Raw genomic sequence first — 24,407 nt, 5'->3', positions numbered from 1 at the left:
ATGTAACCACCTGAAAATAGTGAGAAGTTGCTGGCCGGCGCCCGTGGTTTTTTCCCCTTCGCTTTAGAGGGGTTTTCCACGTTAAATCTGTGTCTTCTCTGTGATTGATCCCCTTTGTGTCGTATTCATTTATAACAAGTGGTATCAAAGCTAGGTTGTTTGGTGATCGGTGTGCTAGGGTTTCCTGCAGGCGCACGGATGTCGACGATAATGAAATATGATCTTCCGCTGCTGGATCTCGACACGCGTTTCTCGTTGTGGCAGGTGAAGATGCAGGCGATTCTCTCGCAGTCTGATCGCGACCTAAATGATGCCCTAGATGGATTTGGCAACAAGGACGCCAGGACATGGACTGATGAGGAGAGGCGCAAGAATCGTAAGGCGCTCGCACATATTCACCTTCATCTGTCTAACAATATCCTGCAGGAGGTTCTGGCGGAGAAAACCGCCACTGCTCTCTGGTTGAAGCTGGAGTCGATCTGTATGTCAAAGGATCTGACCAGCAAGATGCATGTCAAAATGAAGTTGTTCTCCCACAAGTTGCAGGAAGGAGGCTCCGTTCTGACGCACATATCGGTGTTTAAGGAGATCATGGCCGATCTGACGTCTATGGAGGTAAAGTTTGATGATGAAGACCTAGCTCTTCTTCTCCTGTGTTCCCTCCCTACATCGTTTAGCAATTTTCGAGATACCATCCTATACAGTCGTGATACTCTAACTGTGCCTGAAGTGTATGAAGCTTTGACTGCGAAAGAAAAGATGAGACAGATGGTTAACTCGAAAGATGCTGCTGGCTCGAGTGGAGAAGCTTTGTATGTCTGTGGCCGCACTGAGCAGAAAAAGTCCAACTCAGGTGGCAAAGGAAAGGGAAAGAACCAGAGGGGTCGCTCCAAGTCAAGGGGGCCATCCGATGAATTATTTTGCAAATACTGCAAGAAGACGAACCATGTAATTGAGAACTGTTACAAACTACAGAACAAGGAGAAGAGGAACAAGGAGAAGGGTAAGACCGGTGGTACTGTCTCTGTTGCATCCGAAAATAATTCTGATAATGGTGATGTTCTTATTGCCTTTGCTGGTTGTGCTGCTGATGGTGCCCAATGGATCCTCGATTCTGCTTGCTCGTATCATGTTTGCACTAAAAAATCTCTATTCAGTACATATGAAGCTGTGCAGAACGGAGGTACTCTTCGGATGGGTGATAATTCCCCTTGCACTGTTGTTGGCATGGGCACCGTGCAGATCAAGATGTTCGATGGGATTGTACGCACATTGACTGAAGTGCGGCATGTTCCATCCATGTCCAGGAACCTCATCTCTCTGAGTACTCTGGACACAAAAGGTTACAAGTATACCGCCGGTGACGGTGTCATAAAGGTAACAAAAGGCTCTCTTGTGGTTATTAAAGGTGATTTGAAAGCTGAAAACTTATATGTGCTTCGAGGTAGTTCTGGCTCTGCTGATGCTGTTGTTGCTTCTGATTCTGAGACTACTAAAATTTGGCATATGCGCCTTGGCCATATGAGTGCACCTGGTCTGGTAGAATTGAGCAAGAGAGGCCTTCTTGATGGTTGCCATGCTGATACCCTTGATTTCTGTGAGCACTGTGTTTTCGGTAAGCATAAAAGGGTAAAGTTCAGTTCTGTTGTTCATAATACCGAAAATATTATTGATTATGTTCATGCTAATTTGTGGGGGCCGTCACGTATAACTTCTCATGGTGGTGCTCGTTACATGTTGACTATCATTGATGATAATTCACGCAGAGTTTGGCCTTATTTTCTTAAGCAAAAATCAGATGCCTTTGAGTCTTTCAAGGTTTGGAAGACTACGGTTGAGAAGCAGACTGAGAGGAAGCTGAAAGTTCTGAGAACTGACAATGGTATGGAGTTTTGTTCTGGTGATTTTAACTCTTTCTGCATGAAGGAGGGCATTGTGAGGCACCACACTATACCATATACGCCTCAACAGAACGGTGTGGCAGAGCGTATGAACAGAACAATAATCTCCAAGGCTCAGTGTATGTTGTCTAACTCAGGTTTGAGCCAAGAGTTTTGGGCTGAGGCCGCTTCCACTGCTTGTCATTTGATCAATTGTTCACCATCCACTGCTATCGATAAGAAAACTCCAATTGAGGTTTGGTCTGGTTCCCCCTATGATTATTCTCAGTTGAGAGTGTTTGGTTGTACTGCATATGCACATGTTGATAATGGTAAACTTGAGCCTAGAGCAATTAAGTGTGTTTTCTTGGGTTATGGATCTGGTGTTAAAGCATATAAATTGTGGAATCCTGATACACAGAAGGCATTTTTTAGTAGAAACGTTGTGTTCAATGAATCTGTTATGTTCCCTTCGGTTGTATCTACCAGTGCTACTAACCAGAATTCTGAGTCTATCAGTGTGCAGGTGGAGCACGGGGGGATGTTGATGATCATACTCCACCATCTGCTGAACCTGCTAAAAATTCACCTGCTGAAAATTCATCACCTGTTGTGGAGTCTCATCCCCAGTCTCTTGCTAAAGGCCGAGCTAGGAGGTCGATAGTTCGGCCCCAAAGACTGATTCAAGAGTGCAATGTTGCTTTTGCTTTGGCTGTTGCTGAAGAAGTTGATAATGTTCTGGAATCATTGAATTATTCAGAAGCTATATTGTCTACTGATAGTGAAAACTGGATGGGTGCTATTGATGAAGAAATGGAGTCTCTTGATAAGAATGGCACTTGAGAACTAGTTCGACTGCCTTCTGGCAAAAAGGCAACTAAGTGCAAATAGATTTTCAAAAGAAAAAGAAGGTATGACTCCAAAAGAGCCTCCGCGTTTTAAATCAAGGCTAGTTGCCAAAGGTTTTAGTCAGATTCCAGGAATTGATTACTCTGATGTCTATTCTCCTGTTGTCAAGCATAGTTCAATTCGTACCTTTCTTAGTCTTGTTGCTGCACATGACTATGAGCTTGAATAGTTAGATGTGAAAACTGCTTTCTTACATGGTGATTTGGAGGAGGATATTTATATGGACCACCCTGAGGGGTTCATTGTTCCTGGAAAAAAAGACTATGTGTGCAGGTTGAAGAAGTCCTTATATGGTCTGAAACAATCTCCCAGACAGTCGTATAAGAGGTTTGATTCATTTATGCTTTCTAAGGGCTTTCAAAGGTCTCAATATGATAGCTGTGTTTATCTAAAATTTGTTAATGGATCACCTACATATTTGCTGCTATATGTTGATGATATGTTGATTGTTGCCAAGAGCATGAAGGAAATCGCTGCTTTAAAGGCACAACTTAGTAGCGAATTTGATATGAAGGATTTGGGTGCTGCAAAGAAAATCCTTGGCATAGAGATAGTCAGGGATAGGAAGTCTGGACTGCTGTACTTGAGCCAGAAGAATTATATTGAGAAGGTCCTTCGTCGTTTCAACATGCAAAATACTAAACATGTGAGTACTCCGTTGGCTCCTCATTTTAAACTGTCTGCTAAACAGTGTGCTAAAACTGATGCTGAGCTTGAATATATGTCAAAAGTTCCATACTCTAGTGCCGTTGGGTCACTCATGTATGCTATGGTTTGCTCTCGTCCTGATTTGTCTCATGCTATGAGCGTTGTTGCTAGATACATGTCTAATCCTGGTAAAGAGCATTGGAAAGTTGTTCAGTGGATTTTTAGATATTTATGTGGTTCTTCTAGTGCTTGTTTATGTTTTGGTAAATCTGGAGATGGTCTGGTTGGCTATGTTGATTCAGATTATGGTGGTGATTTAGACAGGAGGAGATCTCTTTCAGGTTATGTCTTTATTGTTGGAGATTGTGTTGTGAGTTGGAAAGCTCGTTTACAGGATACTGTTGCTTTGTCTATCACAGAAGCTGAGTATATGACAATTGCAGAAGTTACTAAGGAAGCCTTATGGTTAAAAGGTATATGTTCAGAGCTATGTGGAATTAAGTCTTGCATTACCATCTATTGTGATAGTTAGAGTGCTATTCATCTCACCAAAGATCAGATGATTACTGAGAAATCCAAACATATTGATATTCGTTATCACTTCGTTCGTGATATCATTGAAAAAGGGTTGGTGAAGGTATGCAAGATCAGTACTCATAATAATCCTGCTGATATGATGACAAATCATGTTTATGTATGCTCAAACTTAGTTAGTATTATAAATTAGCCCTTAGTGGCTGTTGGCACCGGCAAGATGATGATGCATTTGTTTAAGGTGGAGTTTGCTATTATGATGCTACAAGGAATTTGTCTCAAGTTGGAGTTTGTTGAGTTTGTGATCCAAATTCTGAAGAAGGCGGCCAAGTTGGCGAGCGAAGCTTTGGCTCGTTTTAGGGTTTTACCTCTATAAATATCTTTGTAAGCCGCAGGAGATAATTATCTCAATTGTAAATCTCCTGCGATCTGTAACCACCCGAAAATAGTGAGAAGTTGCTGGCCGGCGCCCGTGGGTTTTTTACTTTTTCCCCTTCGCTTTAGAGGGGTTTTCCACGTTAAATATGTGTCTTCTCTGTGATTGATCCCCTTTGTGTCGTATTCATTTATAACACGGTCTGTTTGGTTTCGTTGAACTGTACATTTCTGAAAAAGAAATAGATTCTAGCTGCGATATGTGAAAAAGTTGTTGTGATCTTGAGAAAGCTACGGTGAGTTGATAATTATAAAAAATTAAAATTTATTTGATTGAAACAACAATTACCTTTAGATTCTATAAGAACATAAAAGTTTATAACATAGAGATGACAAGAATATGAAAAGTCTTGCGTAGGAGTTGATTCTAGATTAAACTAGGAGAATCTATAGATTTTCACAAATCTATTATTCTATTATACTCGACTAACCGTTTAGTTAAAATTCTAGATTTTTAGCGGTGAATGTACTTGAAAAAGATAAATCAAACACACTTGTACTCTAGAGGGTTAGGGTGGACGTGCACGGTCTCATCGCGGGGGCGTGGTGGTTGCGCACGCTGCGGAGAAAAGGGTCATTGTCGTGCTCATCGTGGGTAACACGTACATCAGTATCGAGAGAGGAGTCATTCTTCTCGGACGATCTACTCAACATCGGGTGGGTTGTCTGAGTTTGGGGTTCGACAATCAAGCAGACAACGATACTTATAGATGGCCAAACGGGATTCGGCCCGGCATGGCCCGTTAGACCCCGCTAACTAATCGGGTCGTGTTGAACCAGCCTATATGCTGCAACCACGACTCAGACATGGCACTCCGACTTGTTAACCATGTCGGGCAGGCCCATTAGCACATCGGGCCAATGCGAATAAATCACTAAAATATTAAAAAAAAATAGGAGTAAATGAGATTCAAACCATGGTCAGCTTGGGTGAGAAGCCTAGTTGAACTCTTCTACGCGGTGCAACTCAAGTTTATTTGTATTATACGAAGAATTGATATTTATACTAATAATTGAAAAACATATATAATTGCGTTAGGTAGGCAATGTGGGACAAATAGGTGACCCAGGAAAATGGGTCGGTACTCTCTTACTGGACCGGTACAAACCTATTTTGAATCGTGCAAAGTGAAGTCGGGGCACTATTAAATATGTCATGTCTCAAGTCGATTCGTCCAACCCATTTGACAATTTGAAGGACGTTCTCGGGGTGGATATGGATGGTGTTGGACCTGGCCCCAAGCTGGTCAACTTTATGTACCATCTGATTGGTTGCCTGCATCGTTTCATTCTGAACCACCGTATGCGTTGACTTTATCTGATATTATGTTTGGTTACCTGTGTGTGGGAGACGTGAGCTGCATGAGCGAATGCAAGATAAGTTATTTTACTTGCATCCATAGGCCCGTCTAATTCTTGTGTATCTGGCCGGCCACCTTGGTATTGTCTTGTTTCTGTATGATGGGGAGACAACAACATAACATGTATATGGATAAATTAAATAGACATCTAGATCCAAAAGCCAATGTGGATTGCTCTATTGTTGTGTAGTCATATGTAGGGTAGTAATGGATCACGATCCAAATGCTCCTTCACAAAAAGTTAGGACCCATAAATAATGTTAGTTCAAAAATAAATAGGAATAGAGCACAAACCTAATCTGATTCGATTCTTAAAGTTTTTAGTGTAAAATTTAGAGTCAATTACCACCTCTAGTCATATGGCATATTTTTGCTATATCAATTGGGAATTGGATGTAGGTAGTGAACTCACGTTAGCTTAATATGGTATTGCTTGCTTCTGTGGTCGGTATTGACCAGCTCGGTCCCAATGCGGTCAATCCACTAGCTCGACTGGTCGGCAAGCCATTCAACCAGTTAGCTAAGACTATCTTCTATGATTAACTTTATATTTCTATACTATACTTAAAGCACCAGTTTCAACGGTCGTCATGCGTCATTTTTTTACAAATAACCCATCACAGCTATTTCAAATTAATCCGCTGCACGTCGACACGGGTTAGATGCACGCGATGCACGCGGGCCACAACTATGGCACAGACACGTCATGTCGGTCTGCTAACTATGTCGGGCCAGCCCGTTAGCCCGTCGATCCATTTAATTAAATCAGAGTAAAATATTAAAAAAACGGTGCATGAGGTGGGGTTTGAACCCATGCCCTGATGGAAGAAGGGCGGGAGACACTGTGTGAAACTGTCTAACCAGTAGAACATCACACTAAGATGTTTTTAATATTAAATATAAATTGTATATATGTATATACGTTTTTTTGTAAAATAAAAAAAAATAATCGTGTCGGTCCGTGCCAGCACTACGGACCGAGGCTACAGCCCAAGCACAGCACGACGTTCTTTGCTGTTGCAAGCATTAGGTCGTTTCTAAGACCACATTGGCGTAATGGACTACATGGTGTTTGAGGTTGCTGAATTGGATGGAGCAGCAATGATTTGTCACACTAACAGCAAAATGAATGATTATTTGTTGGTTTTAAACATTAGTAATTGCTACGAAGTAGCGTAACACTAAGATGTTTTTAATATTAAATATAAATTGTATATATGTATATACGTTTTTTTGTAAAATAAAAAAAATAATCGTGTCGGTCCGTGCCAGCACTACGGACCGAGGCTACAACCCAAGCACGACACGACGTTCTTTAATGTTGCAAGCATTAGGTCGTTTCTAAGACCATATTGGTGTAATGGACTACATGGTGTTTGAGGTTGCTGAATTGGATGGAGCAGCAATGATTTGTCACACTAACAACAAAATGAAAGGTTATTTGTTGGTTTTAAACGTTAGTAATTGCTACGAAGTAGCGTAATTTATATGGAGCGCATCCAATTTTTATTGATGCCTGACTTTAGCAATCACTCCATATTTTGATCTATTTTTTTATAAGTTTGATTTCATGGAACTTATTTTATAAACTTGATCTCACAAACTTTCTCTTATTTGGTCTTTGTATGATGGAATTATGTTATTTTATAATTTCTGTTCATTCAGTCAATCGTTGTGAACTATCTTCTAATCGCTCACTTCATTAACCGTGTTGTATCAAGACATATTTGCATGGAGTAAACAATAACATCAGTTAGACAAATCAAAAAAAATATTATGCAAAGAGCGGATACAATCAATAAAAAATCTTGAATTTTTTTTATGGATAGTTTACGTAGGTATTGTTGTAAGCCGTCGCAACGCACGGGTAACCGACTAGTCTCCTTTTATATTTCACTCACGTGCCTCTCTCCCTATATCTCTATTTTGTAGAGCGGTTCATTCCAAATCAACCCTCTATACTCCACCATATTATTATAATAATAATTTCAACTAACTCAACTGCCATATTTTTTTATTTGTTTTCGTTTTCTACAGGACGCCGTCCACTGTTGCAAAATTGAGGACCCGTATATTATTTTTAATAATTATTGATAGCATAATTATTATGTCTACTAATCGTTGCACATTTTCGTAATTATTTTGTTACACTACATGTAGCGGCAAGAATTTCTAAATCATCAATAATTCTCAAAATCTTCAACTTTCTCTTCGTTGATAAGGCTCCACAAGTATTCATCAACAGAAACGAACGAAAGGTGGGCTCTTCTCGTGGACACGGAAGGATGGTCCAGCGTAGAGCCGCCACCGTCGCATGAGCGCTGCAAGTTGCTGAGCTTGATAGCCACAGCGCCACCTACGTGCCCCCACCTGAGATCCGCCGTTGGCGCCTACGTGCCGTTGGCGAGTCGGAGAGGGAGCAAGATCCGGCGCCAAGAGGGGCTTCCTGCTTCTAGACGCGCGCGCGCCAGAGAGAGAAAGTTTGGGAGCTCACGACGGCGTCCTCGCCTCAGCTGGTCTAATTGTCGTCTTCATCGACGACGAGCAGAACCGGCGGATGCTTCACCACAAACGCGCGAGTTGGGCGAAGAGGACAAGGCCAACTGTCGGCACCAGGTAGCGGCACGTTGCATCTAGTGCGAGTGAGAAGAATCCCGCGGCGTATGAGAGGAGGAAGGGGGCGCCAGTGAACGCGATAGAGGAACATTGTCGCTGCTATATCCTATACAGTGATAGGGGAGAGGATGGTTGCGGGAACATTGAGACTAACTGCAATGGTGCACTCTACACCCTCCCTCCCCTATTACTATTCATGCGCTAGGGGCAACAGTTGCCCTCTATCACCTGCAACGGCCAGCTCTACCGAGCCCCCTAACGCGCGATCCCCTTCTCTCTCTCTCTCAATCCAGGGGTTCACTGTTCATCCCCTACGACACTGTGCTGTGGGTCCACGAGTAATTGTTAGTAGATAAAAAATTGATAGTAGATATAGAAAATGATATTTTATAGTTGTAGTGGGGTATAGAGAGAGTATTTAGGGGGAACCGCTGCGGGAGATGAAAAAATAGAGGGTGAAATGTTGATGATGTGACGCAAAAAAGTGATATAGGGGGAAAACTTTGGGGGGAACCGCTGCGGATAGTCTGAACCTAGTATGAGGCCTTATTCGTTTGTGTCGGATTGCACCCGGAATCATTCTAACTAATCAAAGTTTATATAAATTAGAGAAGTAATCCGGTTAGGAATCGTTCCGACTCACCAATCCGGCACAAACGAACAAGGCCTAAATCAACTGTAAATGGGGTTGTGACAGTAAGATCCATCATGTTGTTGGAGAATATTTCCCCGTGTTCTTAAACCTGCTTGTCACAACAGACATCGAAGCGGCCAATCAATGCATGAAGTTGTGCTTAGAGATGACAATGAAGACATGATCCCCGATTCCCCGCGGAGAATTGCCCTATTAGGTCATGCTCGGTTGTATGGGAATTAGAGGAGATTAAATCCCTTTCTATTTAATTTTGATCATCAATGGATTTAATCTCCTCTAATCTCATCAATCCACTCATAACTGAACAATCGCCTAGGAGGTGTGGATGAGGGTAATTTAGTCCCCATGATGGAAACAAGGAAGATTTAGTCTCTATCCGGTTTGCTGAGACAGGGATGAAGAACCATCTCTGGTCCTTGTTTCTTGTGTACCCGTCCCCACAAACTTCTCTTGATCTAAATTAGCTCATTAACATGTTAAAACTATACTAAAAATTTAATACATAGCCTACTAGAAAATAGCAAACTCTCTAAAGTAGATGTCTCTTACAATTTTAAATATTATTTATTCAATTTATATTAATTTTATATAATCTTTAGATAAAGGTGGATTGAAGGGAATAGAGGGGATTAAATTTCTTACTAGTCAAAATTGAATAGAAAAAAATTAATCTCCGCAATCCTCTTCGATCCTATTGTAAATGAAAACAAGGTCTAACGAGGGTAAATTCTTCATGTGGAGATAAATTCCCTGATAGGGCGTTTGGATCCCTTCATTTTAAAGGAATTGGAATTCACTCAATAAAGTAACTTATTTAGTTTGGAATTTGGCATTCCACCACTTTCTAAAGTTCAGATATAAGCCTATCTCAAATTCATAGGGTAGAGGATAAGAAATGATTTTATGCATGAGTAGAATTTGTTTCTACACAGTAACTTACATGACACTTTTCGTTCCACTCCTCTATAGTAAAAATGTGGCATATAAATATCTAGGACATCTTGCTAATAATAGTATACAAATATATTTTATATAAAAACGAATTAGCTTAATTAATATATGCCTAAATTACTATTATTAGAATGGAATTCAATTCCAGTGTTCCAAACGGGGCGTAATAGAAACGGATACGGGAGAAAAAGCTTCCCCATAAACATTCGCGGGGATGGAGACGAATTTTTTTTCTAGATCCACCTGGTTTGGGATCGGTAGCAGCTTCGGTGGGAGGAGCTGTCAGCCTGCAGCAGAACCAGCCTGGCGAAGACACAACTGACCAATACGCGTGTCTAGTACTCAAAGCGTCATTTCTATATATGTTGCAACTTGTTTGAGTATAATGGGTGCGCCATGGGCCAAAATTTCCTCTTCTCGTTCCGTTCCCTGAGCTCGCTCGATCTCCTCACGTCGACGGCAATCGCCGACGGCCACGGGGCGTCACATACGTAAACGGCTCTCTACCATGCATATAAGCATATTCTTCATCACAATTCCATTTTGACATGCGTAAACGGCCCTCTACTCGCTGCTGCCCCAACGCTGCGCTGTAAAGTGTACGCCCAAAAGCATCACATTCTTCATCACACTTCCATTTCGCGCAGATACTAAATAACCATTGTTTGTTATTTGTTTGCACAAACACATCTCATGGGGTCACCAAAGAACTAAAATTCGTCGGTTTTTGCTCACTGAATTCACCTCTAAGAACACTCGCAGCCCTTTGAATCGCACGGCAGACTTTCCACACTTCATGCTGCATTGCCACCTCCTGTTCCTTGTCACTCAGATTGGCGGACCGTGAGATGGCGTCAGCGATCCCAGGGAAGAACGACAGCTTGCTTTCGTAGTCCTCCGGAGGCGAGTACAACTGGGGAAAAACAAGTTTTAGTTTAAAGGAAAATAATATACAAGTCGTCAAGTCCGCTGAAATGCGTTTCTCACCAGATGCTTAAACCATCCTCTTCCTTGGAGCCCTTCAGGTTGCAGGAAGCTTCTTTCAGCAAGTAGGAGGCGATCGTTCAACAATCGCCTTCTCATCCTGGCGTGTTCATCATATAAATCCATCTGCTGTAGTTTCTGGATTTTGAATCCGAACATACAAAGGAGCACGTCATCAGCTAGTTTCAAACACCACTTCTAAATCGAAAAAAATTATTCCATTGACCAACAGATTGTGAAAATAGACCGACCCTAAAATCCATGAAATCAGAAGCACGGCATAAATTGATACCTTCATCTCCTTCAGAACTTCCATAGCTGCACCAGAAAGATCATTGACGCACCCATTCATCAAATTTACTGCATGGCCATTGCTCGTCAGGGCAGACAATGTTTTTATATGCTCCTGTGGCATTGCAAATTTCAATCATATTAAATATATATCGTAAGATACGCCATAATAATGACTGAAAGCAAATTGGTGGTATTATGCAATGTGTGAGTTCTCGTACATAAGATTTACTCAAATGTACATCTCCATGTTACAAAAAAAAAACTGAAGTTACAGATTCAACCAATGTCACTCATGTCACACATACTAGGTGGTATTCTCCAAGCAATACACCTTTGCAATGTAGAAATCTAGTATGCATATGAAAGTCAATGTACCTGTAACTGCGAAGTGTAAGCTTGATAATCAAAAGGTAACACAGGATCATTGGCCAATCGAAGAGCTAATAGTCCCCAAATTTCTGTGACTGATGAAGCAGAAAAACTATATAAGCACTCCTAGGATTACCACAACAAATGCTATGCCAGCAATACATTATTTTGGCACACTAAAATTTCAAATATTGTTGAGTATTTAGTAGCTATCTTTACAGGCAACAGTTCATTCTTCTTGTTGACCCTTTTTGTATCAGTGCATATATTATGTTTTTACTTACTAGCCAAATGACGAAGAAAGAATGGATCGCCATGCTTTTCCATCCAATTATAAGTGTCAAGAGCAGTATGGTAACCAGGAAATTCTGCATTAGCACTGCATTGGTTAGTAATGATGACCATACACCATGTTAGAATAACTTGTATGGCACGTGATAGAACAAATTAGAGTTAAAGGAGAAATTGTAGGTGCGAACTTGAAACTGACGCGATAAAGGAAATATTAAGAAATAACTATAGGTGTACATAGCCTCAAAATTGTATGTACAGCTCAGACAAAAGACTTCAAAATGGTTGAGTTGCAATGATCCTAAATTGAAGCTCCAGCAGAATAAATATACATTAGCAACTACCTTTTGAACATGTCTGATCTCCAATATGTTATTTTTCCCTTACGGGCCGTTTGGATCCCTTCATTTTAGAGGAATTGGAATTCACTCAATAAAGTAATTTATTTAGTTTGGAATTTGACATTCCACCACTTTCCAAAGTTCAGATATATGTCTATCTCAAATTCATGGGGGTGGAGGATGAGAAATGATTTTATGCATTAGTAGAATTTGTTTCTACTCTGTAACTTACATGACACTCTTCGTCTCACTCCTCTATAGTAAAAATATAGCACATAAATATCTCCGACATCTTGCTAATAATAGTATACAAATATATTTTGTATAAAACCAAATTAGCTTAATTGATATATGCCAAAATTATTATTATTAGAATGGAATTCAATTCCAACAATCCAAACGGGGCGTTAAGGAAAGAACCTATTCTGTTTTGACATACCTTCTCCGTAGTACAAGTCTACAGATGGAATTCCAGCATGATGTAGAAATGGAGCAAAATCGGAATCAGTTCTGGCAAGCCTTTCTATCTGCAGATTTGACATTCTTTAGAAATAGGGCAAACAAATATAAGACAAGCAATGTCTTGACTTGGCCCGGGTGTTCGCATTTTCCCCTAAAAAATATTTAAGGCAAGCAGTGATCAGTGACTCAAAATCATCGAGTCCTTTTTGTGAAGAGCTCTTAGCTGTAGAAGTGTTGTGGAAAAGCTGTAAGTTACTTGGTTGAAACAACTATGAAAACTAACCCCTTTTTGGCATGGCTCCAACTATACATGTTTCTACTCCACTCTACAACTCTAGGTGGAGCAGGCTCCACGTGGAGTTGGAGCTATCTATAAGTAGGTGTTTGGCTAGCAGGGTGTATAGCTGTACATTTGGGCTGAGTCTGATGGGCTGGCCTGAAGCACGAAAAAAGCACGGCCCAAGCATGACCCGGCCCAAAATATTTTAGTGTCGACCTAGCCTGGCCCGATGCATCGGGCCGGTCTTGAGCCGAGGTCACGGCCCACAGGCGCGGGCACAACCCGTTTAAGGCAGGCATGAAATGAACCATATAGAGGCACGAAAGGGCTCATATATTTATTAAATAAAACCGCACTTCATTCCGCACTTCCATGTACTTAAAGAACGCGATGCTAAAGTTTATGCTAGTTAGATTTTCTTTTGCAGCTTTGAATTAGAGGATGTGATGTAATTTTACTTTTGTTATGAACATCAGAGTTGGTTGTACTTGTTTTCCCTTCTAACAAAAGTTTTTTAACGAGGCAGTCATTGCACATCTCTACTCTAGTAACTTAATAGAAACATTAAGTTTTCTTTTGGTCAAATTTGTTTATCTTAACTTTTATTATTTTTTTATTAAATATTGTTTTAATTTTGGGCTCTGATGTGAATTTCAGGGCAGAAATTGAATTTCGGGGTTTTATAAATTCGGGCCGCCCAAAATAAACCCGACACGTTTAAGCAATTACGTGACGGACCGTGGGCCAAGGACTAAGCCCACAGGCCAGCCCGGCACGGCCCGTAACAATTATGGGTCGTGTCGGCCCGAAATTTAAACGTGTCGGGCTTTTTCAGGCTTGAGCCGGACCGGGTCGGGCGGCCCGAATGTAGACCTATAGCAGGGTGTCCCTAACTCTAAGAAAGAGGTTTTTTGCGTCTGCTTTAAAATTCATGCCCTTCGTTCCATTTTGAGTGAAACAATTATACCTCTTTGTGTCTGCTTTAAAATTCATGTCCTTCCTTCCATTTTAAGTGAAATAGTTATATAGGTCTAATAAGTAATTTCAAGACTTCACACTAAATTAAACGCAACAAAATCCATGGATTTTGATCACGTAAAGGTAGAGCATTCCTGGATCTAGTCTGTATGCGCAACAAGACAACAGGGCTCGTACATGAGAAACAGGAAGAGGAAGGAAGGGTACATGATCTTGAGTCTTGATCTACTGATGCAGAAAGAGAGCGAGGCCCCGAGGACCTTGGCGGGCTATAGTCGCGGCTGGGAGCGAGGCGTGTGTGCCCTCGAAGACGTGGGCGCTTTGGCAGGGGCCGACGGTGGGGGAAGGGGACCGTCGACGGGCAACAACTAGGGCGGGGCGCGCACGGTAGAAGCTCTAGCGGATACCGCAACGAAGAGACACGAGTGTACGGAAGAAAGAAAGGGTTGGCAGGAAATAAAACGAATTTTTTTTTGTGTAATCGATGGTATTGGTGGGTAAAGGTAAATACAATCGAACTCCATGTCTACGTCTATCATGAAGTGGTTTGGAGTTGTAAAAGAGGTGCTCCAAACTCCAGACTCAAAATGAACTAGAGCTCTACCAACTCCATGGAGTTAGGCTGCTCCAAAGAAATGTGGAGTTGGGGTGTTGGATGGCTCTACTCAACTACAATATGGAGTTTAGAGTTGGAGCCATGCCAAACAGAGTCTTGGTCTAAACTCTAAAGCCAGTCATGAAATAAGGACAAGATTATCATAAAGCAAAAGAATAGGGTAGTCACATGCAGAAACCAAGCATGTTCTTTCTTCTTTCTTGGTGGTAGTGGGGGTGGGGGGCAAGACATAGCAAGATCAAGAGGACTGATGGGAGCATATGCCCTCCTCCAAGTGGGATTTACATGAGGCAGGCAACTCAAGTAAGAAAGTACATTCCTGCCTCTACTACCATCACAATACAAAATGTTCCTGTTCGACAAAGCAGTACAAAAAAACTCGACCTGCGGGGGGCGACAAAGCAATACAGAAACTACAATTAACAAATTATGCTCGATGTGGCTCAGCTGTGGTGTAACTGAATAACCATTTTGCAACTAGAACTACATGACAATGCTAGATAATTGTGAGAACAATCTCTACATATGCAGAACGAAATTTCAAAAAAAATTCAATTCTTACTTTGATGCCGCCACTCATTTCATTCCATGTATCATGAACCATCTTTCCCGTGACATCAGGATCCCTTACCTGGGAAACAAACAACAACAAAGACTTTTACCTGGGAAACAATAGTTTTAAATATAATCCCAGATCATGTATTCATTCTGGCAATCTGGCTTAGCCATACAGCAGACAATGGTATTAACATTATAATTGAGTACTACTATTGATCAATGCCTCAAGTTAAGTTGTTCCAGACATATGCAAAAGGTTTGATGATGATGATGATGTTAAATTTGTCCTATAATAAATAGTTTTGCTTCAACAAGACTTCAAAACTTAGCTAGTTTCTACTTGTCTAGACCAAAACCAGAAAAATACAACAGTGCAATTAAAAAATGCTTCTACCTGTCTTGTAATATCAACCAAGAGTTTGTCCAACTGGGGAGTAGAACCAGCAAAAAATCCCACACCTTGCACAGCACAATCAACATTCAAGTAAGCTACAGCTTTGGAATGCAGATCTTCAAGGTTGTCTTCAACCCATTCAGTTGATCCAATCTGGGGACGAAAAAGAGCCTTCATATTATATACAATAAAAGTAACAAGAAGTATATGTGCTGACAATTAGATAGCACATACAAAGTTGACCTGATCTAACAGCAAAAGAAAAAAGAAGGGGGCATTCCACAGTATAGGGGAACTAAATGCAGGAAAATATCCAAAAACTACCTTATTCTGATATATTGATTTGCAAGAACAATTTAACTGCAACACTGCTATTTAGCATAGCCTGTGTATTGTCATGAGTCAAAAGACAACATATCCCAAATATTAAGGTAGTTGTGTCGTTTGTGATTTAAACAATAAAATGACAAATTGTTAAAAGCATCTCTTGGTCCATTTGCAGTTATACGTCATGTTTATACAGTAGCATCTTATCATCTTTCTTCCATGTCTACTTACCATCCCAAATTCTTCACCGTCCCAACTACAAAGAATGATGGACCTCCGTGGTTTCCATCCTGATTGCAGCATTATTCCAAGACGCCGAGCAATGTCTAGAAGTGCAGCTGTCCCGCTGTTAGGATCAACTGCTCCATAGGTCCATGCATCTCTGTGGTTACCGAGTATCACATATCGGTCAGGTTCCTCTTGCCCTTTTATGATACCAAAAATGTCTCGTATCTTATAAAACTTCCTGTCCTCCTTAAACAAAGAGATAATAGCAATCATAGTGTATTCATCTATAAAGTACATGTACAAAAGTATTTACACAGAACATGCAGCAATATGGAAGTCTAAAGCACATAATCATGTACATTCCATACCACAGGTAACAATAATGGAAACTTGCATTCTAAGATACTGTTGGTATGAACAAATTATACTTCACAAAAGCAAAAACCTTATAAGATATGGATTTATGGACAGACATGCATTTAAAAGGTCACCTGGTTCAAGTACATGATGACAAGGGCATAGTACAGAATAAGCGCAACACAAATGCATAAATGTCAACAACAAAAGATTCCAGAAAACATACTGCATGCAAAACAATGGCATTTAAATGTTTGTTCATAGCTCTAGATTTGGTCAGGAAAGGGTTCCATCCTAGTAAGCGGTTGGTCCACTGCTGGTAGATATGATCCATTTAATAGCACACACTATTCCTCATCTTCTACTGGCATCATAGTCATGTAGATTGGCATGCTGGTTGAACAATTCATGCATTTTACAAACTAAACAAGAAAATTGATTCAGGTATTAGGATCTGATAACTCTGTAACCCACCCATTTCCTAGACCAAACATGGCCCACCCTCCCAAGTCCCAACATCACACACAATCTAACACGCTACTGCCATGACAACAAGCGAACACCAACATTCCTTTACGGCTTTATTGACCTTTCATTGCTGCCTCAACTGTAAATAGTTTAATTATTATGGTTTCCTAATTATACTAAGCCAGGCTCACCACTTACTACATATGGTATGCAGAACTTAGGGATATTTGGTTTGAGGAATGGGTGGTCCATCTTCTCACTCCTCACCTTTTTTTGTTTGGTTCATGGAATAGAATTGGTTGATCCATCACCACCTCATCCCCCATGAGCTAATACTAGTATAGTCATGAAGAATGAGCTGATTCCACCAAAATTCGTGAGATAAAATCATGATGCACCACCTCATCTAGGATAGGATGGTTTCTCATATCAAACACCATATTACGTTCCACACAAACAAAATTTCTTAAGGTAGATCCAGTGTCGAAGGCTCTTACATGAATGAGGTGCAAGCCTTCCCCGCAAATGCGGAGAGGCTGTTTCGAAAGCGTGACCTAATGACTCAGTGAGACAGCTCTCACCACCTCACCAGGCCTACCCTTCTTAAGCTGGAATGTCTTAAGTTGAAGAAAATCAGTTAATGAACTTCACCAATCAAATTACAAATTTCTCACCTAATTGTAGCCTATGGAAAAATTTAGATGGAATAATTTAGGTATCAGACATCCATGGATATTGTACAGATGGAAGCACACAAATATAGACTGACAATCCAGAAAGATATAACAGAGGAAGCAAGCAATACCATATTAAGCTAACGTCAACTCACTGCCTACATCCAGTTCCCAATCGAGACACCAAAAACATGCCATATGACTCCACAACAACATAGCAAATCCGCATAGTCTTTTGGATCTAGCTGTCCATTAAATTTGTCCTTATACATGTGTTGTTGTCACTCCATCATACAGAAACAAGACAGCAAGTTATACCTGATACGTGAAGTTGACCAGCGTGGGGCCAGGTCCAAGACCACCGGTATCCACCCCGAGGCCGTCCTTCCATTCCGCCGGTATGGCCGGACCGCCCAGGCTTCGAATGATCGCTGCTGCCGTCTTGGCCGACACCGGCATGGAGGGGATACTCGGAAACCGCTGCTTGACTGCCTTATCGTCGAACTTCAAACGCTCCGCACCGCTGGTGGCGGCCCACCCGGGGGTGAGCGGATCGCCGGGGCCGCCGAGAAGAACGACTCCTCTCTCGACGCCGCCGTCCGCGTTGCCCGCGATGAGCACGGCGACGGCTCCCTTGTCCGCAGCGCGCGCCACAACCCCGCCGCGGTACCCACCCCCGCGGCGCGCCACCGCGACGCGGCCGCGCACGCCCACTCCAAGCCTCTCGAGCACGACGTAGTCCTCCTCGCGGCCGAGGTTGACGAACACCGCCTCCGCGACGGCCCCGCCGGACGGCGCGTACGCGTGGTACGGAGGCACGACGCGGCGCCCCTCGTCCGCGGGCTCCTCGAGCGACAGGCGCGCGAGCAGGGACCCGTCGGGCCGGAGCAGCGCGAGGGAGGCGTGCCCAGGGTACGAGAGCAGCGGCTCGTACTCGCGCGTTAGGGTTTGGAGTCCCGCGGCGCGGAGGCGGGCGAGCACGTGCGCGGCTGCACCCGCCGACGCAGGCGTCCCCGCGAGGTGCGGCCCCGCGGTGAGCGCGCGGAGGTCAGCCGCGATGCTCGCGTTGGCCCCGGGGGACTGCGACAGGAACAGCCGGGACCGGGAGGGATCAGTGAGTCGGTCGCTGGCGGCGGCCGCCGCCACATGGGGCCTCCCGGGGCGGCGGTGGAGAACGAGCAGCGAGACGAGGAGCAGCAGCCCGAAGGCAGCTACGAGCCGGACGGAGCCGGGGGGCAGACGGGCCAGGACGGAGTGCGGCATTCCTCAGGCCCTGCGCGGCACCGGAACTGACCGCACACGCCGGTTCCGGCAGGCTTTGCGACGGCGGAGGCGAGCGAGTGACGGAGTGAGCGTGTGAAATGGGAGCTCGTGAAATGGCGAGGAGGGACAGGAGCCAGGATGCTTTCCTGGGTGCTTCGGTGTGTATCACTACCACCGTGCCGCCGTACGCAGCTTTACGCCCCGACCCCCGTTAATGGAGCTTTTCCGTTGCCACTGCACACTCCATCAGTTGAGCTGAAGCGACTGCGGTCCGGGTCAGGTACTCCGGCACGTTCATTCAGGTGTCCGCACAGTCGGCGCACACGCAGATTGGCTGGGTCCGGCCGGCATCGGCAAGAGCTCTCCTGTCTGTTATCTCGCCACAAAAATAATATGGCATACCTATAATATAAAACAGTATTTTACATGATCACATAGATTAGTCGGTTAAATAAAAAACTAACTTTAGAAAAATAGGTAAACTATGATAATTAGATAACGAATCAAACATGCTCTAAATTTTTAGTGACTTTTGCATGACCGGATTAGGCACTTGAGCTTAGGGTAGAACCAACAGGTAGCTTCGATAGGCCCCTAACTATCCTAGAATTTGGTTTAAAAACAAAACTATTTCTCATGGTTTAGACATAAGGAAACAAATCTATACAGTTTGGAACCTAAATTGATGAATTAAATGTGTTATGATCATTTTGTTATTTTCTGTTCTTGAACTGAATTGATGGAATTTATATATGTGGTACCGAATTATGGGCGATATTACATTTAAAATATTTTCTTCTTAACTACTCTAGGTTCAAATTCTAGATCTGCCACTACTTGGGCTCATAGCCTGGACCGGGCTAGCCCTATGTGCCTCGTCTCATGGCATCATTTACGCTACTTAGGTTATGTCGGGACGATAAATTCTAGTTTGGTATTGGTTTGTATTGTCATATCATTGCAACCCAAGGTTGGACTGTGCACTAATCTCTTCTCTACTACTGTAAATTACCTGTTTCCACCATTTCCCCACATTTAAATAGTAAAAAGAGCTAAAATTATGCACATATATAGATTTAAACCATGGTTGTTGGCTCCAAACATACATTCACAACCACGTAGCCAACAAAACACACATGTCTTTGGGTGTTATACTTTATACTCAAGCGTGTATAGAAACCATAACAACGTACAAATACCTAACTAGTTCCTCTAACTCATGTCTTCTCATCTAAATTCTAAACACAAATATCCAGTGAGTTTTTATGGTTCATGCAACGCGCGCACTCTAAAAAAGACGAGGGTCTATCTTGTCGGCAACCGAAATAAGTCTACGTGGTTGGTACTTGCACTCACACTTTGTTGACAACCAAAATATAACTCCAGAACAAGGGTTTGTCTTGTTTGCTACTATTTTAGTGCTGTAACATTCTAAGTCTCTGACCACAAATATCTTCATTGTGTTGGATGTGTATTCTACATTCGGTTAACATGAACCGAATTAGGCTTAACCCAACTAACTCCCTAATCCACACGCCCTTGATTTGGGGGCACCTAACCTAATGTTTGCAGCCCCCAGCTCACCTTGCACCATATAAAAGGGATTAAGGGGCCGACAATATTATCTAACACATAAGCCACACCCAAAACTTTAATCCCATAACCGAAGAGGCTCCCATTGCCTTAGCGCATGTAGTGTTGAAACCCAAATGACGACATGCAATGGAGAACCAACGAGATTCATCCCTGAGCCCTCCGTGCAGGTTGCTGGTGATGGTGGACTCACTAGCACCGATGACAACCAAGGCGTTAGGACTTCACTACAATCGCAAGGATGTGATGGCCAAAGAGGAGGAGGAAACGCGCTGCAAGACGCCACCACCATCGTTGTCGTGGCCATGAACAACAACAACAAAGGTATGTCAACCATAACATCTTAGTAGACTAGATCTACTCATCATCGAGGTTTTCTTCAAGTATGGATTGGTCTTATAGGGTCTTAGGAATGATCCTAGGCACCATAGTTTCTATCAATGGCACCGGAGCCACCTGACCTAAGTACCCTAGATCTCCTCATCCGAGAGAGTTTTGAGATCAAATAAGGGTCCTCGGGTCAAGTGATTAAAGTAAATTTCATTCATCATCGTTTAGTCACCTTAAGAAAAAGAAATCAGAGAAAAAGACAGAAGAAATAGATTTCGGGTTAGCATTTTCTAAACCAAAAATTGCTGATTCGGCCAAATCAAAGAATCTGGAAGTCTTAAGGCCATGAACTAGTGAACAACATCATAAGTTGGTGCCCCTAGGGTCAGGGTTTTCCTAACCCTAATCGCAAATTGAGTCACAGAGACTGTAAGGGCTTAGGATCAAGAGATCCATGACAAGAACCAAGAACAAGCAAGAAGAAACTGCCGAACATATTAGGGTTAGAAAACCCTAATTGTTTTCCCCCAAAAATTGTCACACACAGATTTAAGGGCAAACTCGGGTGTGTCTCATTTGTGCGCCAAAGAAGACCAACACATACAATGACTCGGTGTATAGAGATAAATGTCACAAACTTTATGACATAACGAAAAAGTGTTACAAAATAACTGATAATAAATAAATCGAACTAATATTATTTCCTTGACGTCATCAAATCGACTGGGAGACGAAACCTAGACCTCGTTGAACTCCTCGTGATAGTCTTCCTCCAGGGCCACCTGCTCTTCACCTATGGGGGGAGTTTTATTGCAAGTGTGAGCTCACAGATGTTCATCGCTCAGCAAGTGTGGGGAATAATGTGCATGAGCTCACTTACGGTGGGGGATCATGTATAGTGTAAGGCTAAGGGTCAAGGCACATCATTGCTTTTAATAAGTTGGTCAAATTTTATCAGCAATTACTAAGTATAAGTAAATACCATCCCAATAAAATAAGAGATCAAAATTAATAATAAAACCCACAATGCGATGCAAATGACAAATTAAGTTTAATTCCATAAGTTAATCATCTGAGAGTCCTGAGTCACTCTTGACCACGAGCACGACTGATATACCAGTTTTACACTCTGTAGAGGTTGCATATCTTTACCCACAAGACGTGTCCCCTTTGTCGCCTCGGGTTGATCGGACCCTCAAACACTATCAAGGTGAGTAGGCGAGGGTACACTGTGAGACCTTTACAAAGTTCCACTAGAGGAGAACTCGCTACGGTTTCCGGGTCTGAATCCCCCGTCCGAAAAGCTAAAAAGACAGTTCGACCCAAGGACCACCCTACACCTACATCCTCCACCCCGCTTGCCCCTTTTGGGAAAGGATTAATTCACTCTAGCTTTCCTAATTAGTCAGCCAAGGGCGTCCCATTCCACCCTTGTGGTAGCACGGTTATCTCAAGTTAAGCTCCATATTCCAGATAACACCATAATATTATCATGAACATTTAAATAATCCAATAAAAATAGTAAAGCATGATCTTGAACATTTGTATCTTAACACTCAAAACCACATAGAGCAATAACATATACTACCCAAAAGTTCAGTGGTAAGCAAGGTCTGAAGTAAATCAAACTAGGGTGACCTATTGCATCCCATCAATTTAACCTTACCATAGCATGGTAGTTATCAGGAACATTATTGGATAAAGAAGAGTGATCAAGGGCACAACTTGCATTCAACGAGCTCTTGTTCAGTATTTTCCACCTGCTGTGCTCTGGGCTCCTCGGTCACTTGCTCGTCTACTCGCAACAATATAAACAAGCAATGTGCATAGGAGAAATTAATATCACACCAAACATGAGAAAAAACTGCAATATAACATGCTACATGTTGATATGAGATCGTAGGTTCGAGAACCACTGAAATCAGAGTTACGGTTAAATGGATATAGTTTTCGAAGGATTTAGGTGATTAATTATTAAAATTATGCCCTAGGTTTATTAATGTAAATCATGTAAGAGAAAGGTAATCCAAGAAATAATCATCTTTAACTTAAGTATACATCTTAATTTAGGCAGAGGTCACATTCTAGTCATAGCATGGTTACTAATAGGTTAACTTGGGCTAGAAAGAGTAATCTACAACATAGAGGTTAAACAACACTCATTTATAAGAATTATGTGATATGATACAATTAATGCTGCTACTGTGTAGGCCATTTCATTACGAGCTAACACAACTGGAACGGACCAATTCAGAGTTAGTATGAGAAAGTTATGAATTTCTTAAGTCCTTGATTTATTTTTATACATGAAAGTCAATTCTCGGGTTTAATTTATAATTAAACAAGAGACCTCGACTGCAACTTCTATTTCTATGAAGGTCAGGGACTAAATCGCATGAAACAGAACCTAGCTGTAATGCTTCAAGAACTCCCTTGGACGCGGGTTCATTTGCTAATTCATCAGGTGCTCTTTTGCAAACTAACCATGACGAAGGGGTATCAGCCGATCACAGTCGTCCGATCAAAGCGCTATAGCCCAGATTAAACGCCCCATTCCCCGAACCGATATTCAATAATAGCCCCTCGATCTGCGATCAACGAACCACAGTGTCCTTTACCATTATCAAACCGACGCCCTTAGATCTTCGATCAATGACTTTGGTTGAGTACCCCGAAGCGGTTTTCTGTGTTCTAATCTGGGTCGCATCTGCTCAATCCAATGGTCGGGGACCGTTCTCCTACCTCTCGACACTAGGTCGTGATGGTTTTCACCCAGGCGACGGAGATGCACTTCGGCATGCAGCATCCCGGCGACCCAGCGCCCCAGACCCCTGCCTAACCGGTGCTACACCACGCTACAAGCCCCACGCTAGTGGGGGCGATTTGAAAGGGAAATGGGTTTAACCATTTCCTATAATCGATTTTGGTGTTTGACGTCCATCACAAACTTTATGGACTAACTAGTTTGCCTAGTTGTTATTCTTCTTAGGTGCATAAAGTTCAACATAAACATACAATGAAAAAGACTTAAAGGAATTCTACAAAGTTTGGAGCATACAAGAATTGGTGAAGCCAGTGGCGCACCAGACACTGTCTGGTGCCCTGGTCGAGCACCTAGCGAACTGGTCGCTCTTGGATTTTCTCAGCGCGCGTCCGCTATAATTCATCGGACTGTCCGGTGCACCACCAGACTGTCCGGTGAGCCAATGGAGCAACGGTCAACTTCACCCAACGGTCGACTGCGCTAACTACGGAGCAGTCAGAAGTCAGTCTGTAAAGTCAGAACATACCGGACTGTCCGGTGAGCCACCGGACTGTCCGATGCCGCAAGAAGATAGAAGATTTCAACGGCAATAACCCTGGGTGAAGGCGACTTTCAATTGGTATCAGAGTTTGGTGCTTCATTAGAGTTTAACAACTCGAAGTGATGTCGGGAGAACACGCTAAGAGGGAGATGGTCACCGGCGAAAAGCTCGAAGCCTCGGGAAAGAAGAACGATGAAAGAACTCCATCGAAGGAGGCCGACGACAAGCAAAAGGAGGAATCTGTCGGCTCCATCAAGTCACATAGAAAGGCTGACAAGAAGAAAAATAAAATGAATAAGGTGGTCT

The 24,407-nt window shown here is 42.5% G+C and overlaps 1 protein-coding gene across 1 annotated transcript; it reads right to left on the bottom strand.

The window, feature by feature from the left end:
* Positions 1–10,680: 10,680 nt before the first annotated feature.
* Positions 10,681–18,873, bottom strand: VP8 (Probable glutamate carboxypeptidase VP8). Its single transcript, NM_001127252.1, is given in 10 exon segments — positions 10,681–10,902; positions 10,977–11,111; positions 11,266–11,379; positions 11,643–11,731; positions 11,921–12,004; positions 12,708–12,795; positions 15,167–15,235; positions 15,557–15,709; positions 16,115–16,357; positions 17,929–18,873. Coding segments are annotated over 10 exon segments (2,142 nt in total).
* Positions 18,874–24,407: the final 5,534 nt, after the last annotated feature.

Source organism: Zea mays, chromosome 1 (genome assembly GCF_902167145.1).
Source record: "Zea mays cultivar B73 chromosome 1, Zm-B73-REFERENCE-NAM-5.0, whole genome shotgun sequence".
NCBI classification, from domain to species: domain Eukaryota; kingdom Viridiplantae; phylum Streptophyta; class Magnoliopsida; order Poales; family Poaceae; genus Zea; species Zea mays.
The sequence above is the reverse complement of the archived record's forward strand: the minus strand, read 5'-3'. Positions and strand labels throughout refer to the sequence as shown.